Here is a 22,761-nt window from a genome sequence, read left to right as displayed (position 1 = left end):
TTGAACTCCAGGTTTATTTCTTAAACAGACACCACAGGTTTTATTGCCAGAACAAATAATTAAAGAGAGAATGGAGAACGTTGTTTAATAGATGTAAGTATCTCAATAAAGATAAAAAGATTGATTTTACTCATCATTTTCTAGGGATTGTATCACAGAGACCTATATGGTTATAGGTCAAATTTATATGAAGTGATTTTTTTTCAAAGTTACACGTGATTATCCATACCAGCAATTCCTTGAACCACTCCAAACTAGAATAATCACTCCATTAAAATAATTATCACTTAGAAATGCCGCATTAAAGAAAGGTAATAGCATGTGAGCTGTCAGCCTGTAGGATATGTGTATGATTGAGCTTAGTGGATCCATTTTCCAATTACAATGAAGCCTATGCTAGAAGCAACCCTTCTTAGACAGATGCTGATTTTAAAAGACCGTCCAAAAATAGCTCTATTATTCACATTTTCTAAGAAGATTCTCTCCAGCAATTCACTAGTCTCCAGGGTGGTGACTCTACCCAGGCTTTGGTGAGTCCTGCTTGATATTTTTGGTATATCAGAGCTTGGATTCTCATTTTGAAAGAAACTTGACAACATTAGGAAAGTAAATTAAGCACAATGAGATGGGGAATGACTCTGTAATAAGAACAAATATAACTGCAGTCAGGAAATCTTTCCCCTTAAGGAATAACACTCATACCAAGAATGCAAAACAAATCAGCTCATGCAAAAGTGGAGCAATCAGCTCATTCTGTGGCATGCAGATAAGTCCAGTCACAGGAACTAAGGCTATGTGACCGTGCTACATCCTCACTGCTTTAAGCACTTCCACGTGAGGAAGGAGACCCATGCACAGGAGCCAAGTAGGGTCTCGGACCTCTCACTAGGCAACACTGAGTTCAGTAGGAGTTAACTCAGGCCCCTGTATTGGCACGTCATCCAGTTCATGGCTGAAATAGGGCACAAATGGAAAGTCAAAGAGGTAAAGTAGTATCCATGCATGCTGCTAAATCAAAGCACCAGCTGACAAACAAGGCAAGGGGTTACTTTCAGGGAACTTTATTCCTTACTGAATAGCCCAAAGTCCCATTCCAAGAACTGATACTTTAAGTAGGAATCACTTCTTCACGTCATCAATGATTCATCATTTCAGAGCTCAGAACTGATTATTTAGCCTCTGTTTAATACTTTAAACCCATAGAAGACCCTTCCTTCCTTCCTTCCTTCCTTCCTTCCTTCCTTCCTTCCTTCCTTCCTTCCTTCCTTCCTTCCTTCCCTCCTTCCTTCCCTCCTTCCTTCCTTCCTTCCTTCCTTCCTTCTTTCCTCCCTTTACACTCAGATAAACACAATACTTAACAATATTCACATACATAGAAAATCCAGCTTCAGCTATCTGCTTTCCTCCCGTCAAAATGTGTTTCTGTCGGTGCCTTCAGCACTGGACCTCGTGTTCAATCACAGCTGCTACCCTTCAGGTGTGTTAATCAAGACACGACAGAGGTAAGCGGCTCAATGCATCTTCCTGTTGTTCCCTTCTTTTCTCATTGCCCCCTGTCACAATGGAGACATCTGCAAAATTGTTCAAAGTTGTCCAGGGACCTTGGATACTTTCCTCCCTTTAATTTTGCCAGGAAATGTTTGTCCGATCAGGCAGTTTCACATATATCATTTCATGCCTTTCATCTGCAACAGCAGCACCAAGGATTTGTTCGGACAAAGCCTTTTGTGTGCAAAGCTCCCATGGAAACTTGTCAGCTGCAGAAGATTTTAAGACAAGGCACTTCATGAACTCTATACAGAAATAGAAACGAAGCTCACAGAAAAGAAGAAAAAGCTCATTCTAGATGACTCCAAAAGAAACATTCCAATATCTTGACTCAGTTTGAAAATAATTAAGATAATCTGGAAATCAAATTCAAAGTCTAACAGGAAAGAAAGGCTCCCACTGCTAAGAGAAACAGCCTTGCAGGAGACACTGGTGCATAACACATAATAAGGTGTAACAGTGAACAACGGGGTTGTTCCTGGGATGTTAAATTCGGTGTTAATAGATAAACCCTACATTTTCACACATTTACAATTCTGCTTGCTTTTTTTTTTTTCCTTTCCTGGCTTGTCTTGTTCTCCTCATACACCTTACAGACAGATCTGCTGTAAATCCCTTCCATCACACTGTCATACTTACCGACGTTTCAAGGACATCTCATTTAAGACGTTGAGAAAAGCAGCCCCTCGCAGCCTTCCAGGAAGAAGCATCAACAACTGGCAGTGGTCGAGCTCACAGCGTCCCATCTCCAGATGGATCCAAACCCTGAGAAGCAACATCTGGAAGCAAGAGTGCAGGAAAACTTCTACAAGCTACCTCAGGCCATTTATTGCCTGGTCCCTCCTCGGTTTTACCCTTCCACCTGCAGTTTTGTTTAGCCTTTGTGCCCCTTGTTCCCTCCTCAGCACACAGCTCTTCCTCTTCCACTGCTGTTCGTATCACAAACTCACTTAGGAAACTGCATTAAAAACATATTGCTTTTGTAAATTATCAGCGTCAGGGCCTCACTTGGTGTCACCCGTAGTAGTTCTTGAAAATTAATAGCTCTAAAGCCACTTAAGGTCCTGGAGGATACGAATCGTTGTTCTCATAGTGTAAGTTCTTTGAGATAGGGACTATACCAGCAGTAGGAAAAAGAGATGAAAAGATGTTGGTAGAGTCTATATACAGTCTGAACGTTTAAGAGGAAAGAGAAGACTTTTGGCCCTTGAAATACGAGACATGTGGCTAGGAAAATAACCAATTGTGGCCACTGGTAATGGAGTGTGGTAATGGAGTGTGTGATTTGGGATTTTTAAAGGCTTGCAGAAGATGGCAGAAGCAAAGGGAAGCATCTCTGTGGCTGACAAGCAGAGAGAGGCCAACACAAGTGTCAGAGGGAGAGGAAGGACAGCTGCTCTCGTGTGGGCTGGATGGTGGCTGCGACACCGTGCGATCCTTCACGAGCAGATGGGTTTGTCGTCTGCTGCTTTTGCTGCTCAAGACATACCACTTGCAAAGCAGAAACGCATCGTGGCACAGAGTAAAAGCCATTATTCAGTTTTAATCTGCTGGAACATCAGTGTTTGGCAACTGCAAAGGAAAAAAAGATCAAGAAAAATATACTGTAGGCTGCGTCGGATACCTGTGACACTACTCATTGTTTCTCTGTTTAAAAACAACAACCCAAGTGCAGGCTTCAGACTTTTTTGGTCTGCTCATAAGTCTTTTCCCTGATGATGAGTTTTGCTTTTCCATCTTAGTCCTCTTTGGGGTGAATCCTGCCTCTGTGACAGACCAGCACCAGCCGCTGTTGGTATCAGGAGGGACCGGACCAAGGGCTCTCGTCGTTTCCTTGCTCTCCATCACTGTTCTCTCTCTTGCTTTGTTTCTTTTTTTGGTTCAAAAAAGAAAAATCACACAATCAATGACATGCCAACATGAGATTCACTTTACTACCCACCCTCTGGAATTGCAATGAAATTGCAAAATCAGCCTTCAACAATATTTGATTGATGGCCTTTGAAGGCTGGATAAAAAAAGTCAATAAAGTCTCATTTCTTATGAATGTCTTCTCTGCTGCTTTTTCATATTTGCCCTGTGGGATATTTGGCAATTTTTCACACAGCACATAACCAAGTTGACTTATCACACGCAGTTCTTTAAAATAACACTGGAGGAATTTGAGGATTTTACTTAACACAATATTGTGAAGGAATACATCTCAGTTCTGTTTGCATTAGCTATAATCCCCTAATGTCCCAACGGGTCTGCTCAGCTGCAGCTGGTAATTTAGCTGAAGTTATTTAGGCAATAATTAAGGTTTTAATAGTGGAATTTTATTTGGAATTCTTTTTGGAGAAAATCATCCTTTAAGACCCTCTATCCAGATCAGCAGTGCCCGGAGTTAGAGAAATGTCTCACAAAGAGACCGAGAGGTCATCTGGAGCTGACGACTGGCACTGGTGCCTCCGGTGGAGTCACAGTTTGAGAGGAGGGAGCAACTCAAGCCACAATTATCCATCCTTCTGCCATGGTCAGCAAAGAGAAGCCATGAAAGGCCCCCCAGGACGGTCCCTGCCATCTCTAAGGACCACTACAAAACCCCTCGCTTCCCCCTGGGCTTCGTGGAGGGAAGCCAGGAGCTCGGTGGGCAGCTTTATGGCATTGCCTCTGCCTGTGCAGCAACAGCAGCGGGCCACGTCCTCAGCCCCGGCTCCGTCTCTGTTCTGGACTTGTTTGAGGGATTGACTGCTGTTTACAGGAATAAATAACGAGCAAGAGGCAGCCTGCAGGGCAGCCAGAGCAGAAGCAGCCTCTGCCCTGCCTTTGAACAACATGTGAAATCACAGCGTCCTGGCCCTCCCTCACGGAGCTGGTGTTATCCTAGCAAAAGTAATTATCCTAATTGCTTGCTTTAAATATTCCAGGTGCTGATCATAGGCGTGTCTTATGCATGGAAACATGAAATGAAAAAATAGATGAAGCAGCTACTCTTATAATGAAAAGACTTAATCTAAGCATGAAGCCCCCATCACAGCAGCAATCCACGAGGAAGATGGACCTACAGCAGCATCAGCCCCAACAAGTGACAGGTCTTTGTCGAGCACTAAAAGCTTCATCAGCTCACGAGCATTTTGTGCCCTGATCTTCCCGGAGAAAGCCCATGTGTCCAGACAAGGACTTTCAGGGTCCATGTGCTGAATGGAGCTGGAAATAATGCAAGGGGCAACCCGCAGCCACTGGAGGACATCCATTCCTGGGGGAGAGGCTGGCGTTTCCAGCCTGATGAGAGGGGGCTGGAAGCACTCTCCAAATACCCTGGTCACTGAGGGATGCAGCAGGCTCAGAGCAGCCTCTGGGCAGGCTTACAGGGACCCCAATCCAGCCGAGCCTAAAGCACAGTAACTTTACAGGCAGCACTCAATGGTGAAGAGCTGGGGGCAAAAGGAGGTCAGACGTGGTGATCCAGAGCAGTCCTACAGCCCTCAGTTTCCCTGATGCATTTCTATGAGGGAGCAGAAGTAGGGCTCATTAGCCCAGCCTTATTTATACCCATCTGAATCCGGACTCGTTGCCTTGCTGCTGGTAGCTGAGTGCTGTGCACGTATCTTGCAGGGGAGCTCCTATCTGGGACAAACTTTATGAGTTCCTAATTAAAGCACAGGTTTGTGTGACTTCAGCCCTGCCAGCTTGTTCGTGCTTCTTTCCATACCATGTCACTATGATCCAGCAGTGTAACAATAGAGACCCTAATCTGAATTTTACTCATTATGAAAATTTCAGGACATTGTGTATCTTGAAGAATATATTGCTTCGTATAACTGGCAATGGTCTGATATGAGTCAGTCTGTGAATCACAGGAGATAAAACTAGAAACCAAAGTAAACCATTCTCTGTTTTTCAACCACGTAGAATCATTTTTCTGACAAATCAAATGGATTTATTCTTTTATTCCATCACTTTCCCTCTTCCCTCTCCTAGCTCTTATTTGACCCCGGCTGGAGCACATCCTGCCCCAGGTGTGGGTGCTGGTGCCTTCCCCTCATCCCTGTGCGCTGTGGCTCAGTGGTGCAGTGCAGGAGAAGACCTGCATGCAGGACCAGCAGGGATGCTCCCGAAGGGCACGACACGTTTTGCTCTCCCACGTGTTGCAACACTGCCCAGAAGGGTTTGCCCCCAAGTGCTTCAACTTCTGTCTGTCCAACCCGCACAGGGCGAGATACCTGACATGGGAGCAGTCCCGGCCATTTGGTAGACTCGGATGTCCAGGTGGAGAAGAAGAATCATGGAAACAGAACCACAGAGGGCTGAGGCTGGCACGACACCCAGAGCAGGCTGCCCAGGACCACGTCCAGGCGGCTTCTGGAGATCCCCAAGGAGGAGACCCCACAGCCTCTCTGGGCAGCCTGTGCCAGGGCTCCGTCACCCGCCCAGCACAGAAGTGCTGCCTGGGGCTCAGAGGGAGCCTCCTGGGTGCCCGGCTGTGCCCATGGCCTCCTGTCCTGGTGCTGGGCACCGCTGAGCAGAGCCTGGCTCCGTCCTCTCCGCACCCAGCAGGAGGCACGGCCTCTGCGGCCTCACTTCAGGCAGTCCCGGTGAAACGGGGATAGTGCAGGCAAGAGCACAAAGCCCAAGCAAGAACCAAGTGCTGTGTGGGAGCTGGAATTTCCATCTTGCAGGGAATTCCCCAGTTTTGCAACGGGCTTTTAGTCTACGCTGGATCGAAACCAGCAAGTTTTGGCAATTCCTACGAAACTCAGCTTTCGAAAGACAAGCAGATCCTTTGATGCCTGTCAAAGTGTTTGTTGTCATTTCAACAACTGACAGGTTTTTTTTACATTAAATGAATTTCAAAACAACACGCTGCCTTACAAAACGCTAAGCCAAGCATTTCGCTTTGGAAGGGTTGAAGCAAAGTATTTTATTGCTTTTGTGCAATTCTTCCTTCCTGACTTCCAGGATATCACTTGATTTTATTTTAGCTTATTTTTTCATTTAGTTGTTCCCTTAAAAAAAAAAAATCCCTTTATGGGGAAATCATACTTTTCCTGGAAAAAAAGAGTGGCCCATCAGCTGCATTACTACTGCTAAGAAATGTAAGCAATCGTATTGCCTCTGCAGCCGCAAGCCCACCCACAGCACACCCTGAATGCTTGGAAAAAAACTCCATGGAACTTAAAAATCTCTTTTTCCTCTCTCCCAGGTTTTCCTGAGTACTGAAGAAAGATGAGGTGATTTGCAAGGCGGAAGATGTGCTTCATTCAGTCACAATTAGTCCCGGTTGGGCACCAAGCAGCCTTCGTGCACCTGCCCCAGCTCCCATGCCAAGGGAAAGGTGGTGAGGGACTGCAGCAGCCATTTGGGCTGGGATTGACTCAAAATTTAATAATGACAGAATTCAGCCTCTGAGCATCTGCCTTTGACAGACAGCTAAGTCCTGGGGACGAGCAAGCCCCGATGGCTCCATCAGTCAGAGCAGCTCTGCGAGTGTGTTTATGGCTACAGGTTTTTATCTGCAAGAAATATGTGAACATTTTATCCATGCCCTCGGTTTTCTGTAGATCATAGCCCTCCTGTGATGAGGAGGATGCAGGACGCACCTCTGGTGGTAGCACAGGAGGAGGTTCATGGTTTTGGGGTCTCTCCCAAAGGTAACTGCTAGAGGGAGATGCACAGCCTGCACCAAGGGTTACAAATTGCTGCTTTGGTCTGGTGAGTTTTAAAATGCTGTGCTGTCGCTCGACACATTTATTTCCATCCGTTTGTCCACGATAGCTGCACCTTTCTGTCTCTGCCCAGAGGTAAGATCCCCCCAGGGGGTTTGTGGGCACAAGACCCAACACAGTGCAAGACGCCCTGCCAGAGGAAGAACACACCTTCAGCCACGTGAATCAAAGCTCTTGCCTTCTTTCTTGCCCGGGTTTGTTATTTCTACTAAGCCAGACCCATCTGGATTCCTGAAAGATGTTCTTCTGACCCGCATAAAGAACATGCTTTATCTTTACGAGAACGGTGATGGGATCACTTCTTTGTACACCCATGCTTTCCGTTTTGTGTCTGCACTAACTGCTTCTGCTCGTTTCATTATTCATTTAATACCCACCGACCCTTTGCTGCTACCTGAAGTACACTTCAAAGCTCCTAAACACAAGCTGGGTGCATACAAATTTCGATGCAAATCAAAGCGAAGAGGAATTTCAGAAAGCCACCAAAGAGCAGCAGAGAAAAGCCTCCCGAAATGTCATCCCTCCCAGCAGGCAACCACAATGCTCCATGGTTTCTCCAGTGCCTGACCTCAGGCTGCTCCGAGATCTTTGGTTGAGCCAAGACATGGTTAAAGCCTTCTATAAAGTAGTAGAACCAAGGAAATTGAAATGGATTTTTATTATTATTTTTATTCGTAGTCCATCGGCTCAGTAAAAAGGTTCCTTTTTCTCCTGTTGGTCTTGGAGTTGCTTCACGTGTCTCCAAACCATTTAACTTGGTTTTACTCTTGATTCTGCCTGTCCAGTGCTCAGCATCCTTCTATTTCTAGTGCCTCGCGCTGTGATGTGTGTGGCCATGTAGGGAATCCTTTAGGGGCCATTCCTGACACACGTCCAAGTCATCACAGCTGTCCTTCTCGACTCTTCACTTGCAGGGCAGTTCCTTGTCTTAGCTGTTTCCCTCATCACATCATCTTTTATTTTCTGCAGCCCTGGCCCTCAGAGCTCTTTCCAGACTGCTCACTTCCACGCTCCCCATCGCTGCCTTTTCTCGTGCACCCTGCCCCATTCAGCAGCCTTGTCTCAGGTGTTGAGACTGGCTTCAGCAAAAGTTTGGGACCATCTCCCGGTCCTTGCAAAGTTTCTAGCCCAGTGCTTCTCCTGGTGCCCATTTCACAGCCTTGTATGTTCTCCAGAGTTTGCAAGGTTTCCAGATGAAACCTGGAACATTCTTCATCTCTCTTAATTGGAGAGAGGAGTATCTGAAGGGTGGACTATTCATGGCAGGGGGTTGGAACTGGGTGGTCTTTAAGGTCCCTTCCAGCCCAAACCATTCTGTGATCCTATGCTTCAGTCCTTGCCTCTTCCTGTTTTCTTCTTGACACGATGTCTACCTTTACACTGGTTCTCTTTCCAAACTTTTTGTTCTTTTGCACCCACCTCATCAGTTATTCACTATAGACCTTTCTCCATCAGGGACAGGAGGTCAAGAAGAGAGCTGAGCAGGGAAAACCACGCTGAACAACGTATCTGACTGGCACAGCTCCTTTGTGCATCGTGGCAGAGCCGTGAACACCTCGAGTCTCCCTGGCCTCCATCCAAGCCCCAGCCACATTCAAGGAGCCTGCTCATCACCGCCAGCTTCATTACCACAGGCTCACCACCCCAGGGGAAGCCAAACCCTGAAGAGATCCAACCTGGATGTCCCCAAGCCTGGTTGGCCACCGGCCCCCTTGCTGGTGGATGGGTGACGCTCCTTGCGAGGGCGCATCGTGGTGATGGGCTCTGCTGGGGGCAGCAGGCGACCTGCTCCCTGCGGACCAACAACCTGCCTCCCATGTCCCTGCTGAGGCAACGCAGTGCCTCCCACCCCCAAAACATGAACACCAGTGGGGTTTGGCCATGGGAACGTGTGTGGCCAGCAGCTCCTGACAGCTTCAGGGGGGCTGCTGGTGGCACGCAGCTGGTTCCCATCATGGGGCGAACGCCTTATGCAGGCTTCTTGATGAGGAGCAGCGTGGGCTTGCAGGTAATTTTAAAATCCAATTTCAGCATCGGTTGAGCAAGTAGGAAAGGCTGTCAGGGAGCTGAAAGGCTCGGGAAGCACTCTGACTCTCAGAAATGTCAGGGATTAATCAGGGGAAACCTGCGCAGTGGACACTTGCTTCAGAGTAATCCTTTTAATGAAAAATGGTTATATAAACTAATCCCAGCCCTTCCTCCGCCTGTAACCCCGGTCACAATTAAAAGACAGGCAGAGGGAGCGAATGCAAGCCAGAGAGCACTCTGCGCATCGCTAATGGGTCGTCCTCCTTCCCTGCAGGGCAATCCCACTCCCAGCTCCCTGTGCCACCTGCCCAGCCGACTGCAGCAATGATTAACGGGGGGAAGAAACCCGTTGACCCAAACCTAAGCCTGTTACAGTAAATGGAAGCTTCTCATCGATTTCACCCAGCCCTTCCTCCGGCAGCACGGCAGAGCCAACAGCAGCGCGGCCGCCCAGGAAATATTTGGGCTGGGAAGGTGGGAAGGGGAGGGCGTCTCCGGGAGCTCTTTCCTGTAACAGGCCCCGTGACATGGGTGCAGCGGGGTGATTAAATGGGTGATTAAACTCCCCTGAGTGCACTGGATAGGTTTCACCCTGCTTCACTTCTGGGGAGGGCTCAGGAAGGGAAAAATGCTCCTGGAAGAGCTGGCAGGCAAGGGGCCAGCTGGTGCCCAGGCGCATCGTGCGACCAGCTGCGTGCCAAGCTGGAGTCCAAAGGTCTTTTAGGGTGGCAAAGCTAGGTTTGGGGGCATAACTGCACCAGGTTTACGTGGATGTGAGCTCCTTCCTTGCAACATCAGTATGAGGCCCAGGCAGAGGACTGGACACACATGGGGTAAGTGGTGGAGCTGCCGCCTCTGGCTGCACTCAGCAGAGCCCCTGCTCTTGTTCACTGGGACTTCTGGCAGAGTGCAGCTCCCTTCGAGGTAGTGGAAACCTTGTCCGAGGTCATTTTTTAATAGTGGGCAGTCACATTTTTATTAAGTGTTTCTTACCCCCATAAAACCAGCAACGTAGCAAAGCAAGTCCACGGTGACATTTAGGCGTGCTTCCCCTTGGAGCAACCTCACTGTGGGGCTTATGGTGCTTGAAGACTGAACATACAGAGCATTTTGCTAAATGAGATTGGGAATTACTTCAGGATATCTCAGGAAGATGTTTTAAAGCAAGCTTTCATGTTTAAAGGACTAGAAAAATAGAATTTACTGTTAGCTATGCAAAATAGCTAATGGAATGGCAGAGGGACCAAAGCCGGATCTCTCACCAAGCTTGGCCCCAAAACTCCCCCCCCTCAAACCACTGCCCACCCACCCAATTAATTAGAGCTGATCAATGACATCAGAGGCTGTGGTAAGCAGGGGACAGGCAGACGCAGATGGCTGGCTGGCAAGGCAGATGGACAGACAGCTAGTGTGAGCTTACACGCCTCATTTCCTTTAAAATCTGGGTTAAAATCAGGTTTCTGTGCTACAGCAGCAATGATTTCTGCGGTGACGCGAAAAGGGAGCTCTGGGTCTTGCTGCAGATCTCGGATAACTGAGAGCAAAAAGTCAAGTGCCGCACGTATCTGGCAACACAACCCTGTTTTACCCTTTTATCCCTTTTCAAGTGGCCAGGAGCTGCTAGGCTGAGATGGCGCTGGCTCCTCGGCTTCCCTGCGGCTGACAAACACAGGGCGTTGCCCGTGGCTTTCACCTGCTTTCGTTCCTCATTGCAGCTTTGGGGCGCTGAGGAGACACACACGTTTTGTGAGGAGCAGCAGGGGTGGGTCCCTCCAGCCATCACACCCAGCACGAGCACCCAGCACCTGATGTGGAGCAGCCTCTGCCGGCATCAAATCGACATAAAAGAAAATATTGCACGTGAGCATGATACATCACTGGGGTGGATTTCCTCCTCATCTCCGTGCACAGGAGATGAAACCCTGCTGTGAAACTCTCTACACCAGGTCCCTGCTCTGCCTGCAGGATGGGGCCGTGCCCAGCATCCAGACACCATCCTGGCCCCCCTTTGACATGAATCTTGGTCGACTCCTCACTCCCTTAATGGCATAATTATGTCACTTATGAGGGCGAGGGAAACATCTCAAGCTCATAGGTGTCAGCGCGGCGTCCTGGAGCCAACCGTTCGTGGCACAGACACCTACAGCCTGGGAAGCCTTCTGCATCAGGGATGGGATTCATCCTGGGACACACACCCAGGGGAAAACGGATGGAGCTCAGGAGGGTTTTCCCCAAGGGCACCACGAATGTTATGTCACGGTATAATCTGAAGGCTTCTGACAGCTTCAAAACAAGGTAAGGGGTAGCCAAAACTTGCTGGAGGCAGTAAAAGCATCCCTGCTCCCTGCTGGAGGATGGGGACGCAGCGAGGCAAAGCGGGGGGCAGGACAGGGATGCGGAGCTGCCCCTGCTCGAGCCCTCACGAATTAACAGGGGCTGGTCCTGTAGCAAAGCAGGCACGTGCAGAGGAGGTCTGATTCGTTAGGAACTGCCTTGACGTGTCACCACGCGGCCTTGCAGGGGGCTGCAGCAGCAGCAGGGGCTGCAGCTTCTGGGATGGGGCTGAAGAGGAGAATGCCTACAAACAGGGCTGAGCTCGGGCACGTGCTTTTATCTCAGTAACCATGTATTTTTTAGTGGAATCATCTGAATTGGACACACTGCCAACTACAACAGAGAAGATAAATTATGTATTTTCAGACTCGTCTTTCTCACCTTTATCTTAATGCGGGTCACTGCCTCATGCTCCAAACTAGAAGGTGAGAGCTTGACAAGCACGGGGGCCTTGAGCACCACTGGTTTTATGGCTGCTCACTCAGCCATCCAGAGCAGTGTCCTAGTTTGGATATGAGAATACGTGGGACATGGCATCAAAAGCCCTGCTGTAGTTGAGGTAAATGACATCCCTTTTTCCACCTTCATCCACAAATCAGTCATTGCCAAGAAGGCAACCAGGCATGAGTTTCCCTTAGTAAAGCCCTGCTGACTGTTGTCTGTCACCTCCTCCTCTGTACACCCAGAAAAGTGACCCCAGAGAGGTCACTCCATGATTTTCCAGGGACCAGAGCAGGGTACCAGCCTTTGGTCCCCCAGCTCATCCTTTGGGCTTATTTTTGAGCCTGCTTTTCTCCCAGTGTCCGTAACCTCAAACAATCTCCATCGCCTTCCAGAGCAGAGTCATCACCTCCAAACCACACTTAACAGACTCGTGGCGTTACAATCAGGTGAGCATGGTGGCAAATCCTCCAAACCTCTTACCTTGTTCTCTTCAGACTTAACAAAGACAGAGAATAAGATGATAGCAATTTTGCAAAGCCCTCTCTATGAGAGTGAGTATGTTTCAAAGCGGGTATTAATGGGTTTTCGAAGGAGGAACATGTGCATGACTGCATCTATTGGAAGATATCAAGGTGTAGGCTCAAATGGCCAGAACAACTAACCCCTTCTGCCCCTGCAAGCAGGGCAGATCAGTGCCTGCATTTTGCTCCCTTACAGCCTTGTTCTGAGAGGTGGCCAGCTTTCCCTCAACAGAGGAGCTCTTCACTTTATCCACGCCCTACGCTCACCTCAGAGTTTATCTATACCCTACACCAACCGCAGCTTGCAGCAACAAAGCATTTCAGAGGGAAACTTCCACCACAGCTCCCACCACGCTTGGTACAGCCTGAAGAAACTGGGGTCAGCAGAAACCTTTATGTGAGCTACGGTGGGGATCAAGCTGGGCCCTGCTTCTCGGTGCCTTTTTCTTTGTACTGCTCCTGCCCATTGGTGATCCTTGGAGACAGGCCAGGTCTGCTTCCCGTGCTGCTCATTTATCAGCACACTCCTACAATCATTACCCTTGCACTTCTGCCAGTGTGTTTCCTGTAACGGGGATATCTTGACAAAACAAAGTTTCAGCTAATTGCCATGGGAAAAGCAGTTGTGTTGAGGCTGGGTCTCCAGCACCCTGCGGGGCTTTTCATTCAGGGCAATTTCTTCTGGAGGAGGCTCCGAAGGCCTCAGGCCTTTGATCGGGCCTTTGGCAGCGGTGCTCGGCGATTCACCTCGTGCTCAGGAAGCTGCCCCCATCCGCTAGCGTCACGGAATATCCCGAGCTGGGAGGGACCCACAAGGATCAGCGAGCCCGACTACTACCAGAGATCCCTTCGATTTGAGGCAAGCAAGAATTACCTCTCGATTTGGTGCATTGAGACCCCCTTTCCACACTCACAAAGGTGCTGAATGGCTCCATCCATGTGCAAATCTCCCTCCTGCTAACACCAAAACCTCCCTAGGCCATCCCTCCTATAATATGTGGTCCAGAACAGAAATGAGAACCAGACCCTCTGGTTTCCAACACATTTTCGGCAGAGCAGACACCTGCTCAGGGCTAACAAGAAACTGCTGAATTGTTCACAAGGGCTGACCAGAGCAGCCCAGTCACAGTTTATGGCCTTTGACAGGCCAGAAAGGAAATTGTACGGCAATCCAGTTTGCTGATAAGTCCCAAGGTCGCCTAAGCTGAGAAGGACAGAATGAAATCCAGCTGGCAGCCACAGCTCCCAAGCAGTTCAGTGGGCCAGGTACGTTTGCACAGATGCAGCAGTCCCGTTTGCGTGCCAGCATCGTGTAATGTGAGCTTCGTGTACTTACAGAAAGACCCACCCTGTATCGAAGAGTTTTTAAGACAAAGCAAAGGGACCAACACAAGGAGTGAAGCTAAATAGGGCAAAATCAGCGCAGCCTCCTTGTCTGCCTGCCCTTTTCCAACAGGGATATTTTATCAGGTTAGACTTGTAGTCACAGGCTGCTGGGACAATCTCCATTCCCTCCTCATCCTATCCAAGTGTTGTCCTGCAGCTTGGCATAACTCAAACGCAAAGGACCCACTCAAGAAGATGCACTGGGAGAGGAAGCAGAGTAAGGCTGTGAGACTGCTGCGAGTGAGAGCAGATGCTGCTCTAAGCTGATTAAAAGGGCCTGCTTCGGTTGAGAAGCAGGTGATTATTTGGTGAGAACTTATTTTTGCATTTAAGAAACCCCTGCTAACCACAGATGCTCAGAAGCAGAAGTGGCAGCAGGTACAGGAGGGGAATTCCTGACCTGCAGGCACCGTAAGCAGCTCGCTGGCATCTGGCGAGGTCAGACCAAAAGCCACCGCCTCTGCTAGTGACACCAGCCACCTCTGCACTTCCTAACAAAACCTGCTCTTCTCCCTCGTAGCGTTCCTTAACACAAATCACACTCATTTTTCCTCCCCCTCCATTAACCGCACTGCCTTCTGCATGGCAAATGGGATTTCGCTGCCATTCTGCTTCACAGCAGCTAAAGGCATGGTAGATATATTATTCCATGAACACTTCTCCTTAGTTTTGGCCACAAACCCTTTTGAGATATTTAGCCAAGCAGCACAGTCAGGGATTTGGTACACCTCTAATCTAAGCCTCATCATGCAGACGGGTGTGTGCGGAGAGCTGTACGAGGCAGCTGCTCAGCCCCTGGCTGTCTCCCGCGCCGGTTCCAGCATGTCTGGGACTGATGCAGGGCGAGCAGCACATAAGGACTATCAGATTTCGTCCTCCTCTCCCTCAGCAGGTACTGAGCTTCATCCACCACCTGCAGCTCCCACCACCCGTCCTCAAGGGAAGACCTGGCAAGGCAGGGAGCGTCCAAAGCTACCAGGGCCCGCCGAGTTTTTGTGCCCCCAGGGTTTCATATAAATTATCACCTTCTCTCCCCTCTTTTCTCTGTCACACACCCCAGTTCTAACGTTTAGGTCTCAGAGGCACAGTGACAGAAGCACTCACATTTAAATATAGATACATACCTACCAGCAGCCAAGGAGGTGAGCTGTGCATTAGGTGCCAATGCTGCTGTGCCTCAGAAGCTTCACCACGTCAAGGCTCTTGCATTTTCTCTGGCTCACTGACAGGAAAGTGACTTCTGTCTCCGTTTTTCCACCTGAGAAAGGAGGGGTGGCTCTCCAGGTTTTGGCACCAGCCTGCAGGGACCAGAGGAATCCTCCAGGCTTCCTCCGGGCAGCAGCTGCCTGCCAAGGAGGGCGCGAGGAAGCTCCACGTTGGCTTTCTGTTGGCCAACTGTTGCCAAGAGGAAGAGAGGAAAGGTCTTTGCTAAACCAAAGCAGAGCTAAAGGCTCACATCCCACTGCACCAACCAACATCTTCAAGACCACATTTTCTTAAGCGACACATGCAAGCACGTCTTTCCTCAGTCGGATCTTCCCGTACCCGCAGAGATCACGAGCGTGCACCACTGGCAGGACAGAGCTCCCCAAGGGCAGGGAGGCTGCTTGGCATGTACACGGGCAGCAAGTCACGACTCCTTCCAAATGCCTTAATTCCCAGAGGCAACGAGACACTTTGTAGTGCTTAGCCTCACTCTCTGGAGCTTCACCACTACACAAAGGCCCTGGAGGCCCGAGTGACCTCGATCCTGCAGGTGACGGCCGCATGTCTAGCGGCGATCGCTGCGGTCCACATGCTGAAGCACCAGGCCAGTGGAAAATCAGGATGATGGGGAGCTCAAAGACTTTGGTGGCGAAGTAACAGATTGCCAGAGGACAAAAAAAATAAAGTTTGAGGCAGACCACACCTGTTTGTTGAGGGAAGACCTTTCCTTGGGGTATGGACAGTCAAGAACCAAAAGATTCATCTAACATTTCTTAGTGTAGGGGTGCAAGATAAAGCTGTTGTGTATTTGCTTCACAGAAGGACACCCACAGGTGCTTATTCCACCGAAAGGCAGGAAACACAGCTGCTGGTACAGCCACAGGGGCTCGGGAGCATTCCCCTTGCTGGATCCTCGTTGCCTTGCCTCAGTGACATTTCATCGCGCTCAGGAGCTGTGCGCTGTTAATCCCGCACCGCCACGTGCCATGGTGGCCCTGGCTTTTCATGGGCAAGGCCGCTGGGTGCCAGCTCCCCCCTGCTCCGCTTCCTGCTGCTGCCAGAGCCGCGACCTTGGCAGCACCAGGGATTAGCAGCTCTTACTCAGGGACAGGCCTGAGCAGCAGAAATTAAGGAACTGAAAGCCAATCCTTCCTTAATTTAGCCAGCGCAGCCAACAGATGTAGGTAACCCAAATACCTACTTCCCTGTCTTGGTTTGGGAGGGCAGTATCACCCAGCAAGCATACCGCTGACTTTAAGCACAATAGAGCTTTTTATTATTATTAAATCTAATATCTACAGGCAGTTCCACTCCATTAATTCATTAATTCCCCCCCTCACTTTTTTTTTTTGCCAGGCAACATCCGAAAGCCTCATGAAACAACCAAATATCAGCCCCTCCTGCCCCTCTTTCACAACCATAGCTACTTTGTCCTGTCCGTCAGCATTGCCAAACAGCAAGCAGGCAGTCGTTACCTCCTTCCCACAGCTCTTTTTGCATGGAGAGCTGCTGGCGGCTGAATTTTGACCAGCTTTTTGATGGTTGACTGTAGGAACCAAGAGCCACCTGAAACTTCTCCCATTATTTCTTCCTGATCTTTAGTTCAGAGAACAGATTAAAAAAAAAAAAAAAGGAAAATTGTTTCATGTTCCATCCCATTACCCTGCCTCTATCCAAACAGAACAGTAGCTGCAAAGTATTTTCTGGTAGAAGAATCAAAATATTTACTACCTATAAAGTCAGAGTCCTCTGATAACAGCAGGGTACTTCGATCTTGCCCTGTGCAGGCTCAGAAGAAGCATTAATTTCTGCCCTAAAAGTCTGCAGTTTACATTCTTCACCATCTAAACACAGTAACATACTCCTTCAACCTTGCTCCAGGAAAGCACAAAAATCACTAACTCTGACTAAAAATTCTCCTCAGGACACAGTGAGATGAACTCTCATCAGGGCATGCGATACGTTGGTCTGGTACAGGCAAGGGCTCACATTTTGCTGTCACTTGTCCATAACAGAGGTGGTAACGTGCCAGAAGTATTCCCCCACTAAGAGCTGGGCTCTCATTAAAAGCTAGTGCAATGCCTGAAGGACAAGAATTAATACCCTGTTGAAAAAAAGGCTTAACGATTCTTTTCAATCTTGCTCAGCTTTTCTCCTCAAATTATTTCAGGTGGAAATCTCTTCAGTTGTTTTCAGGAAAAATATTTCTATCAGATTTGAATGTCACCTCTGCTTTAAAGAGGAATTTAAAATTTGATGCAAAAGCAAAAGCTCTCCAACCATTTTCTCTGAGCTCATCACTGTAGATATTTTAATCCATCATTCTCTCCAATCTAATATTTCTGCTGTCTAATCATTTTTGTTATCATTTTCCAAACCCTAAGGAACTTGCAGTACAAAGCATTTGCTGTGATGCCCAGAACTCAGTTCCTGATGGATCTAGGCAATTTTAAAACTTATGAGTTGTGCAAGTACTTTGCCTTCTCCAACTATGCCTTCCTCTACATTAAAAACTGAACTTCATTTCTCATTGTGATCCATTCAACATGCTTGATCAGACACAGCCCAACTTTCCAAAATTTGTGTAAGCTTCACATTAATAACCTTCACAATTTTCCACTTCACTGGTCGTTCCTTTATCATTTAAAAAATTAGAAAAAAAATCAATCATAACTACATAAAAACAGCAGAAAGGTGGTTGTTTTTTCCTCCAGGTTTTAGTATAGTATAATAAATTGGTAATCAAATTAGCTATTGCATTGTAAACTTCTTCACAATCATGTACGTATGGCACAGGGCTGTTCCTTGCAAATACGCTACTACAGTATGAGGACTTTAATAACATACCATGAACCATATACTGTTGTCAGCCTCTTGAATAATAACAAAGGCCTTTTATTGTGCTCTGAAAATAAGCTTGATACAAGTAACAGCCAAAACACAGTATCTAGAAGAATACAGCTGCTTCTGAAGAAATAAAGGAGGTAGGAATTCTTTACCACTCTTGAAAGATATTGGTATTTCCTCTGACATAAGCACAGAAGCCCCATCAGTTTCAATGGTGCAGCTGTTAATGGCCTATACATAAATTTTGATAGGACATACAACCTAAAATCTGCTTAAGCTTATCCATTTCATTAGTATAATATTAATGAGAGTTTTAGATTGAGAAGTATATCCGTCTTCCTATTCACGTCTCCAGATGAGATTTGTAAAATGAATCCCTGAAGCATGAGGCACCCAGGATTCACTTCCCAAAGAACAGCAGCAGAAACTCCTGACTTTCAGCCAGCCGAGAAACTGCTGCCTTCCTTCCTACCTACCTGTAAGGGAGGAAGAAAGCTGTCTCAGAGTGCTATATATATATTTTCTTCTAAATTAAATCACTGCACCTCCTGTTGTAAACGCAGGGTACTAAGGAAATGTATTCAGACTGTGGAGATCACCACTGGGTTAATATTAATGCTGCATATTAGTAAAGGCTTTTTTTTTTTTTTTTTTTAAATAAACAGTGGTGATGCTTTCTCCCTCCATCCGTGAAACAAGTCCCTAAGACTGTTGAAACAGCTGTATTTATTCTATCATTTAAGTACAAGTCGGAGTGCTTTCATTATTATCAGATATGATCCCTCACATGTGCTAATATTAACTTACGACTGATAGCGCGCACAGTGGTGTGGGAGAGAGATGTGGTCCCTTGGTGCTATTTCAGAATACGAAGGGTTCTGATTCATCTGCTGCTCTCACCCTCAGGGCCATCTATTACCTTCAAGAGAAAATATCATTTCTGTCTAACAGTGAAAATCAAATGTCAGGCTCTCCAATGTATTAGCACACTGTACAACAGCCTGACCCTGCAAAGATTCAGCCTTAATCTTTATGGTCTGCAAGCATCCTCTTGACTCCAATCAGCAGAAAAGAGAAGCGCACACACGAGCTTTAGCAAGGCTGGGGAATCTGGAATTAAGAAGTGCTGCTTTTTTGTTTTTGACTAATATGCACTACAATCCGCGAGACAAGGCATCCCGGGAAAATGCACAGATCTTTCAGCAATTCTCCTCTGCGGTTTTCCACTACTCCAACAGAAACGTCCTGGAATGGACTGAGCTCCAAGAATTCACATGGAAATTAAGGCAGCAGTTCTGGTTGGCTTCTGCAGGACTTGCATTTTGACAAGTTCACATTTTAAATGCCAAGCAGCATTCACAGATTTGCTTGGACAAGCACATACGTGTATTTTACTCATCTCAACAAGAGGGAACTCTACATCACTATTCAAGCTTGCCAAGTATTTTAACCAGGAGCTACTGGATTTTCATATATTCATACAGTGTTAAGTACCTAGCTGCTTTTAGAAAATATGCTTACATTTAAAGCATTCATTTTCAAAAAAAAATGCATCTTAGACTCATTTAACTAATAAAAGGAGTCCTGCCTCAGCCCATTTCTTTTTCTTGTATTGTCATAATCATTCCCCATCTGAGCCTGCATTACTCAAGTGGCCAGCATTTTGGAAAAAGGGAAGCTTCATTTTAGGAATAAAGATGACAAAACGCTCCTCATAGCTGTCTTAAGTTGGTGGTTTTCAAACGTTTTAATAATTTTGTTTCACTATCGTTGCCTATTTGCCAACTTAGCAAGAAAGAAAAGAAGAAAAAAACCCAACACCCTAGGCCACTTCTTTTCACAATGTAGAGGAAATGGAGGTGCACAAGTTACCTCGGTGCTTACCCTGAGAGCACACCCAGGGCCCCACACACGTTTCTGTGGTCGCACTCCAGGAACGCTTCCACCTTCCAGTTAAGTATTTGGTACAGACAACTGCATCCTTCTCAGAAGGGCTGGAGAATAGTCACTGAGCATTTGAAGTGCTCAAAATCTGAAGTCAACATGCTAGTGAATCAAAAATGAAGTGATAAATCCCACTAAGAGTTTTTACGCCCCCCCCCCCCTTTTTTTTTTTTTTTTAAGTAAAATGGAGTCCTTATTTAGCTTCCAGTTTAAGAAGTATTATGAAAACTAGTTACAGACCCGATCACAACCCTTAAAACACCACCAAGATGCACTACAATATTATTTTATTTAGTTTACAGAGGAGTCTATCAGTACAGGTTGCAGAAAGAAAATGTTTAGTGCTATTTACAATTTGTTTTAAAACTCTGCTCTATACAAATTTAATTCTGATCAGTATGAACAATATTTTTGTAAATCTACTGCATATAAAGCATTTCATCAAAGCAGTAACAATGGATAAAATAACCTGATTACATTTGAATGATGCCAATCATTCGAAAAAACGATTACACGGAACATCTGTAGGAGTTGTGGACACTTAAGTACAGAACACAATGTCAACCTGTGACTTTCTTTAAAGGCTAAAGCTATTTATATGGAATATTGTTCTATTATACTACACGCCAATCTATATTTAACTTCTATAGTTATGTATTTTATAAGATTTTTATTAAATATATTCTACACATATTTGTAATTTCAGCCAGGAAGAATTCCTCCCCAGTGAAAAAAATATAAAATCTTTTATTTTTTTTATTTTTTTTTATTATTATTTTTACAGGTTTAGATGAAACTAGCTCATGCTTTAGTGCTGTGCAAATTTCTTTAGCATATCAATGTTTAAATTATTGATATGAAATAAAAGAATGGCATCCTTTTTTAATTATGTATGCCTTCAAAACTCAGCTTTTGATTTTAATACAATTGCAAGCACTAATACCAAATGCAGATTACGTAAAGAAACAAAACTAGTACTATGGTAGAGGTTTTTCTTTTTCCTTTTTAAACTTCAATAATTCTTTTGAAGTCTCTAATGAGTAAGCATGACACTGGACACTAAGGTACAGATGAGAAAGTGACTGAAAAACACCAATTGCCAATATTCAAATACATAAAATTGATTAGTAAATGATGTTTTCTAACATTTATGCACAATAATAAAAGCCTATGAACTACAGGAAATTACCCCTCCCATATTAAGGCTAGGAAATGCACTCTCTGCACTTGTTTGTGCTGTCTGAATTAAGCACTCACCTAACACACGAGATAAAGAGTGCACGCAGTAACGAAAAAAATTAGTTTCATCAGCCCTCTACAGAGTGCTTTTAAATTACAGGCACATAGTTTTTTGTTTGTCGTAGTGAAAATATATATAGTTAGACTTGGTTTAGCTAGTATTCTGTGCCAGTTCGGCCACCAAGGTTGACTCAGGTAGAATGGACTTAACAGTTTTTCCTTTGATTTGGCCATAAGTGAGATTTACTTTAATTATAGATATGCTATTTTCCAGTGTTGCATTATACATTGTAGGTTATTACTAGGTATCTCAAATATTGTTAAAGATTGTTGATGAGAAATATACTGTCAACCATATTTAGTGCAAATTGCATCTAGAAAGCTTGACTATAGTTAGACCCGGTTAATGGACATTTCTGTGGTAGCAAAATGATTCCTGCTATGGAAAAGAACACAAATTTTTCTGGAGATCAAATTTGTTCAAGAACTGATATACTGTAAGATTATTCAACAAACAAAAAGCAGGAATTAAAAAAAACACAATGAAAGTGTTCATAGATCTTTCTCCTTAAAAAAAAGACTAATGAGACAGTGTTCGTGTAATATTTCAGTTCCATGGATTTACAGACAGGCTCTTCCTACAGGTGTTTGAAGCAAGGTAGGGCCTCTTCTATTCCAGCAGCATGAAAGACAAAGACTATATTACATCACACTTAGCAGGTAAAGCTAACAAGGTTTACAGGATTACACAGCAATTGCTTTCTCCAGTTTTTTCACGGTTTCTTTGACCTGCGGAACAAGAAGAAAGTTTTGCTTAGAAACAGTTTCTAAAATGATTAGGTTGTTTTGTGTGTGAATAGGCTTGATAGAAGAATGTCTTACTATTTTTAGTGAAGATATTTATGTGTTTATCATTATTATCCCCATGTATACATAAAATAACGAAGTAATGAAAATTTTTGTGTTTTACAGAAATGCTAGAAAAGTAATTTTTTAGTCTTCTATAAGCAACATGTATAAAAGCACTCTATTACTTGCTTCACAAAACCACGAGGACTTTTCTCTACTATGAAATACTCATAAAGCCTGTAAGATATTTGACTACTTTGCCACATAATTGAGTAAGAAGTACCTCTGTTGCACAGCGTACCTTGAGAATTTGGTTCTGGCAATGTCTCTCTAGCCACCAAATGCATCACTGTTGTTTTGCCAAAAGGAAGTTTTAATGCTGCAAAAGGAGAAAGGGAGATTTACTAATACGTTACAGTAGACTTCTTTCTTCAAAACACCCAACTGAAACTAATATTGATTGGATTAGCATCTGTTCTAAAAGTTCATACTGTTAGGTTTGAACTGCTTATTAAATAAATCTATAAAGGCATTCTGACTAAAGCTTTGTAAATTATAGCCTTAGAACCTGATAATAATCACTTGAAACATGGTGTTCTTGGAGGTCTGAGATCCCTGTTATGAAGTTTAGCCTCCTTTTTCTGAGTAAAAGTGGAAGGCCAAGACTCAGGTGCTTTAAAGTGCCCTTTATTCATAAGGATGGAAAA

The 22,761-nt window shown here is 45.7% G+C and overlaps 1 protein-coding gene across 3 annotated transcripts in view; it reads right to left on the bottom strand.

Moving 5' to 3' along the window:
• Positions 1-20,236: 20,236 nt before the first annotated feature.
• The window catches only part of UBL3 (ubiquitin like 3), a 57,088-nt gene continuing 54,563 nt past the window's right edge, over positions 20,237-22,761 (bottom strand). For all 3 annotated transcript variants that reach the window (XM_035542514.2, XM_035542513.1, XM_035542515.1), the window contains exons 4-5: positions 22,356-22,433; positions 20,237-21,994 (exon numbers count right to left, since the gene is read on the bottom strand). In XM_035542514.2, the coding sequence (XP_035398407.1) occupies positions 21,942-21,994; positions 22,356-22,433 (131 nt within the window). In that variant the 3' untranslated portion in view covers positions 20,237-21,941. The remainder of the gene's footprint in view (positions 21,995-22,355; positions 22,434-22,761) is intronic.

This window comes from Cygnus atratus, chromosome 1 (assembly GCF_013377495.2).
Source record: "Cygnus atratus isolate AKBS03 ecotype Queensland, Australia chromosome 1, CAtr_DNAZoo_HiC_assembly, whole genome shotgun sequence".
Lineage (NCBI taxonomy): Eukaryota > Metazoa > Chordata > Aves > Anseriformes > Anatidae > Cygnus > Cygnus atratus.
The sequence above is the reverse complement of the archived record's forward strand: the minus strand, read 5'-3'. Positions and strand labels throughout refer to the sequence as shown.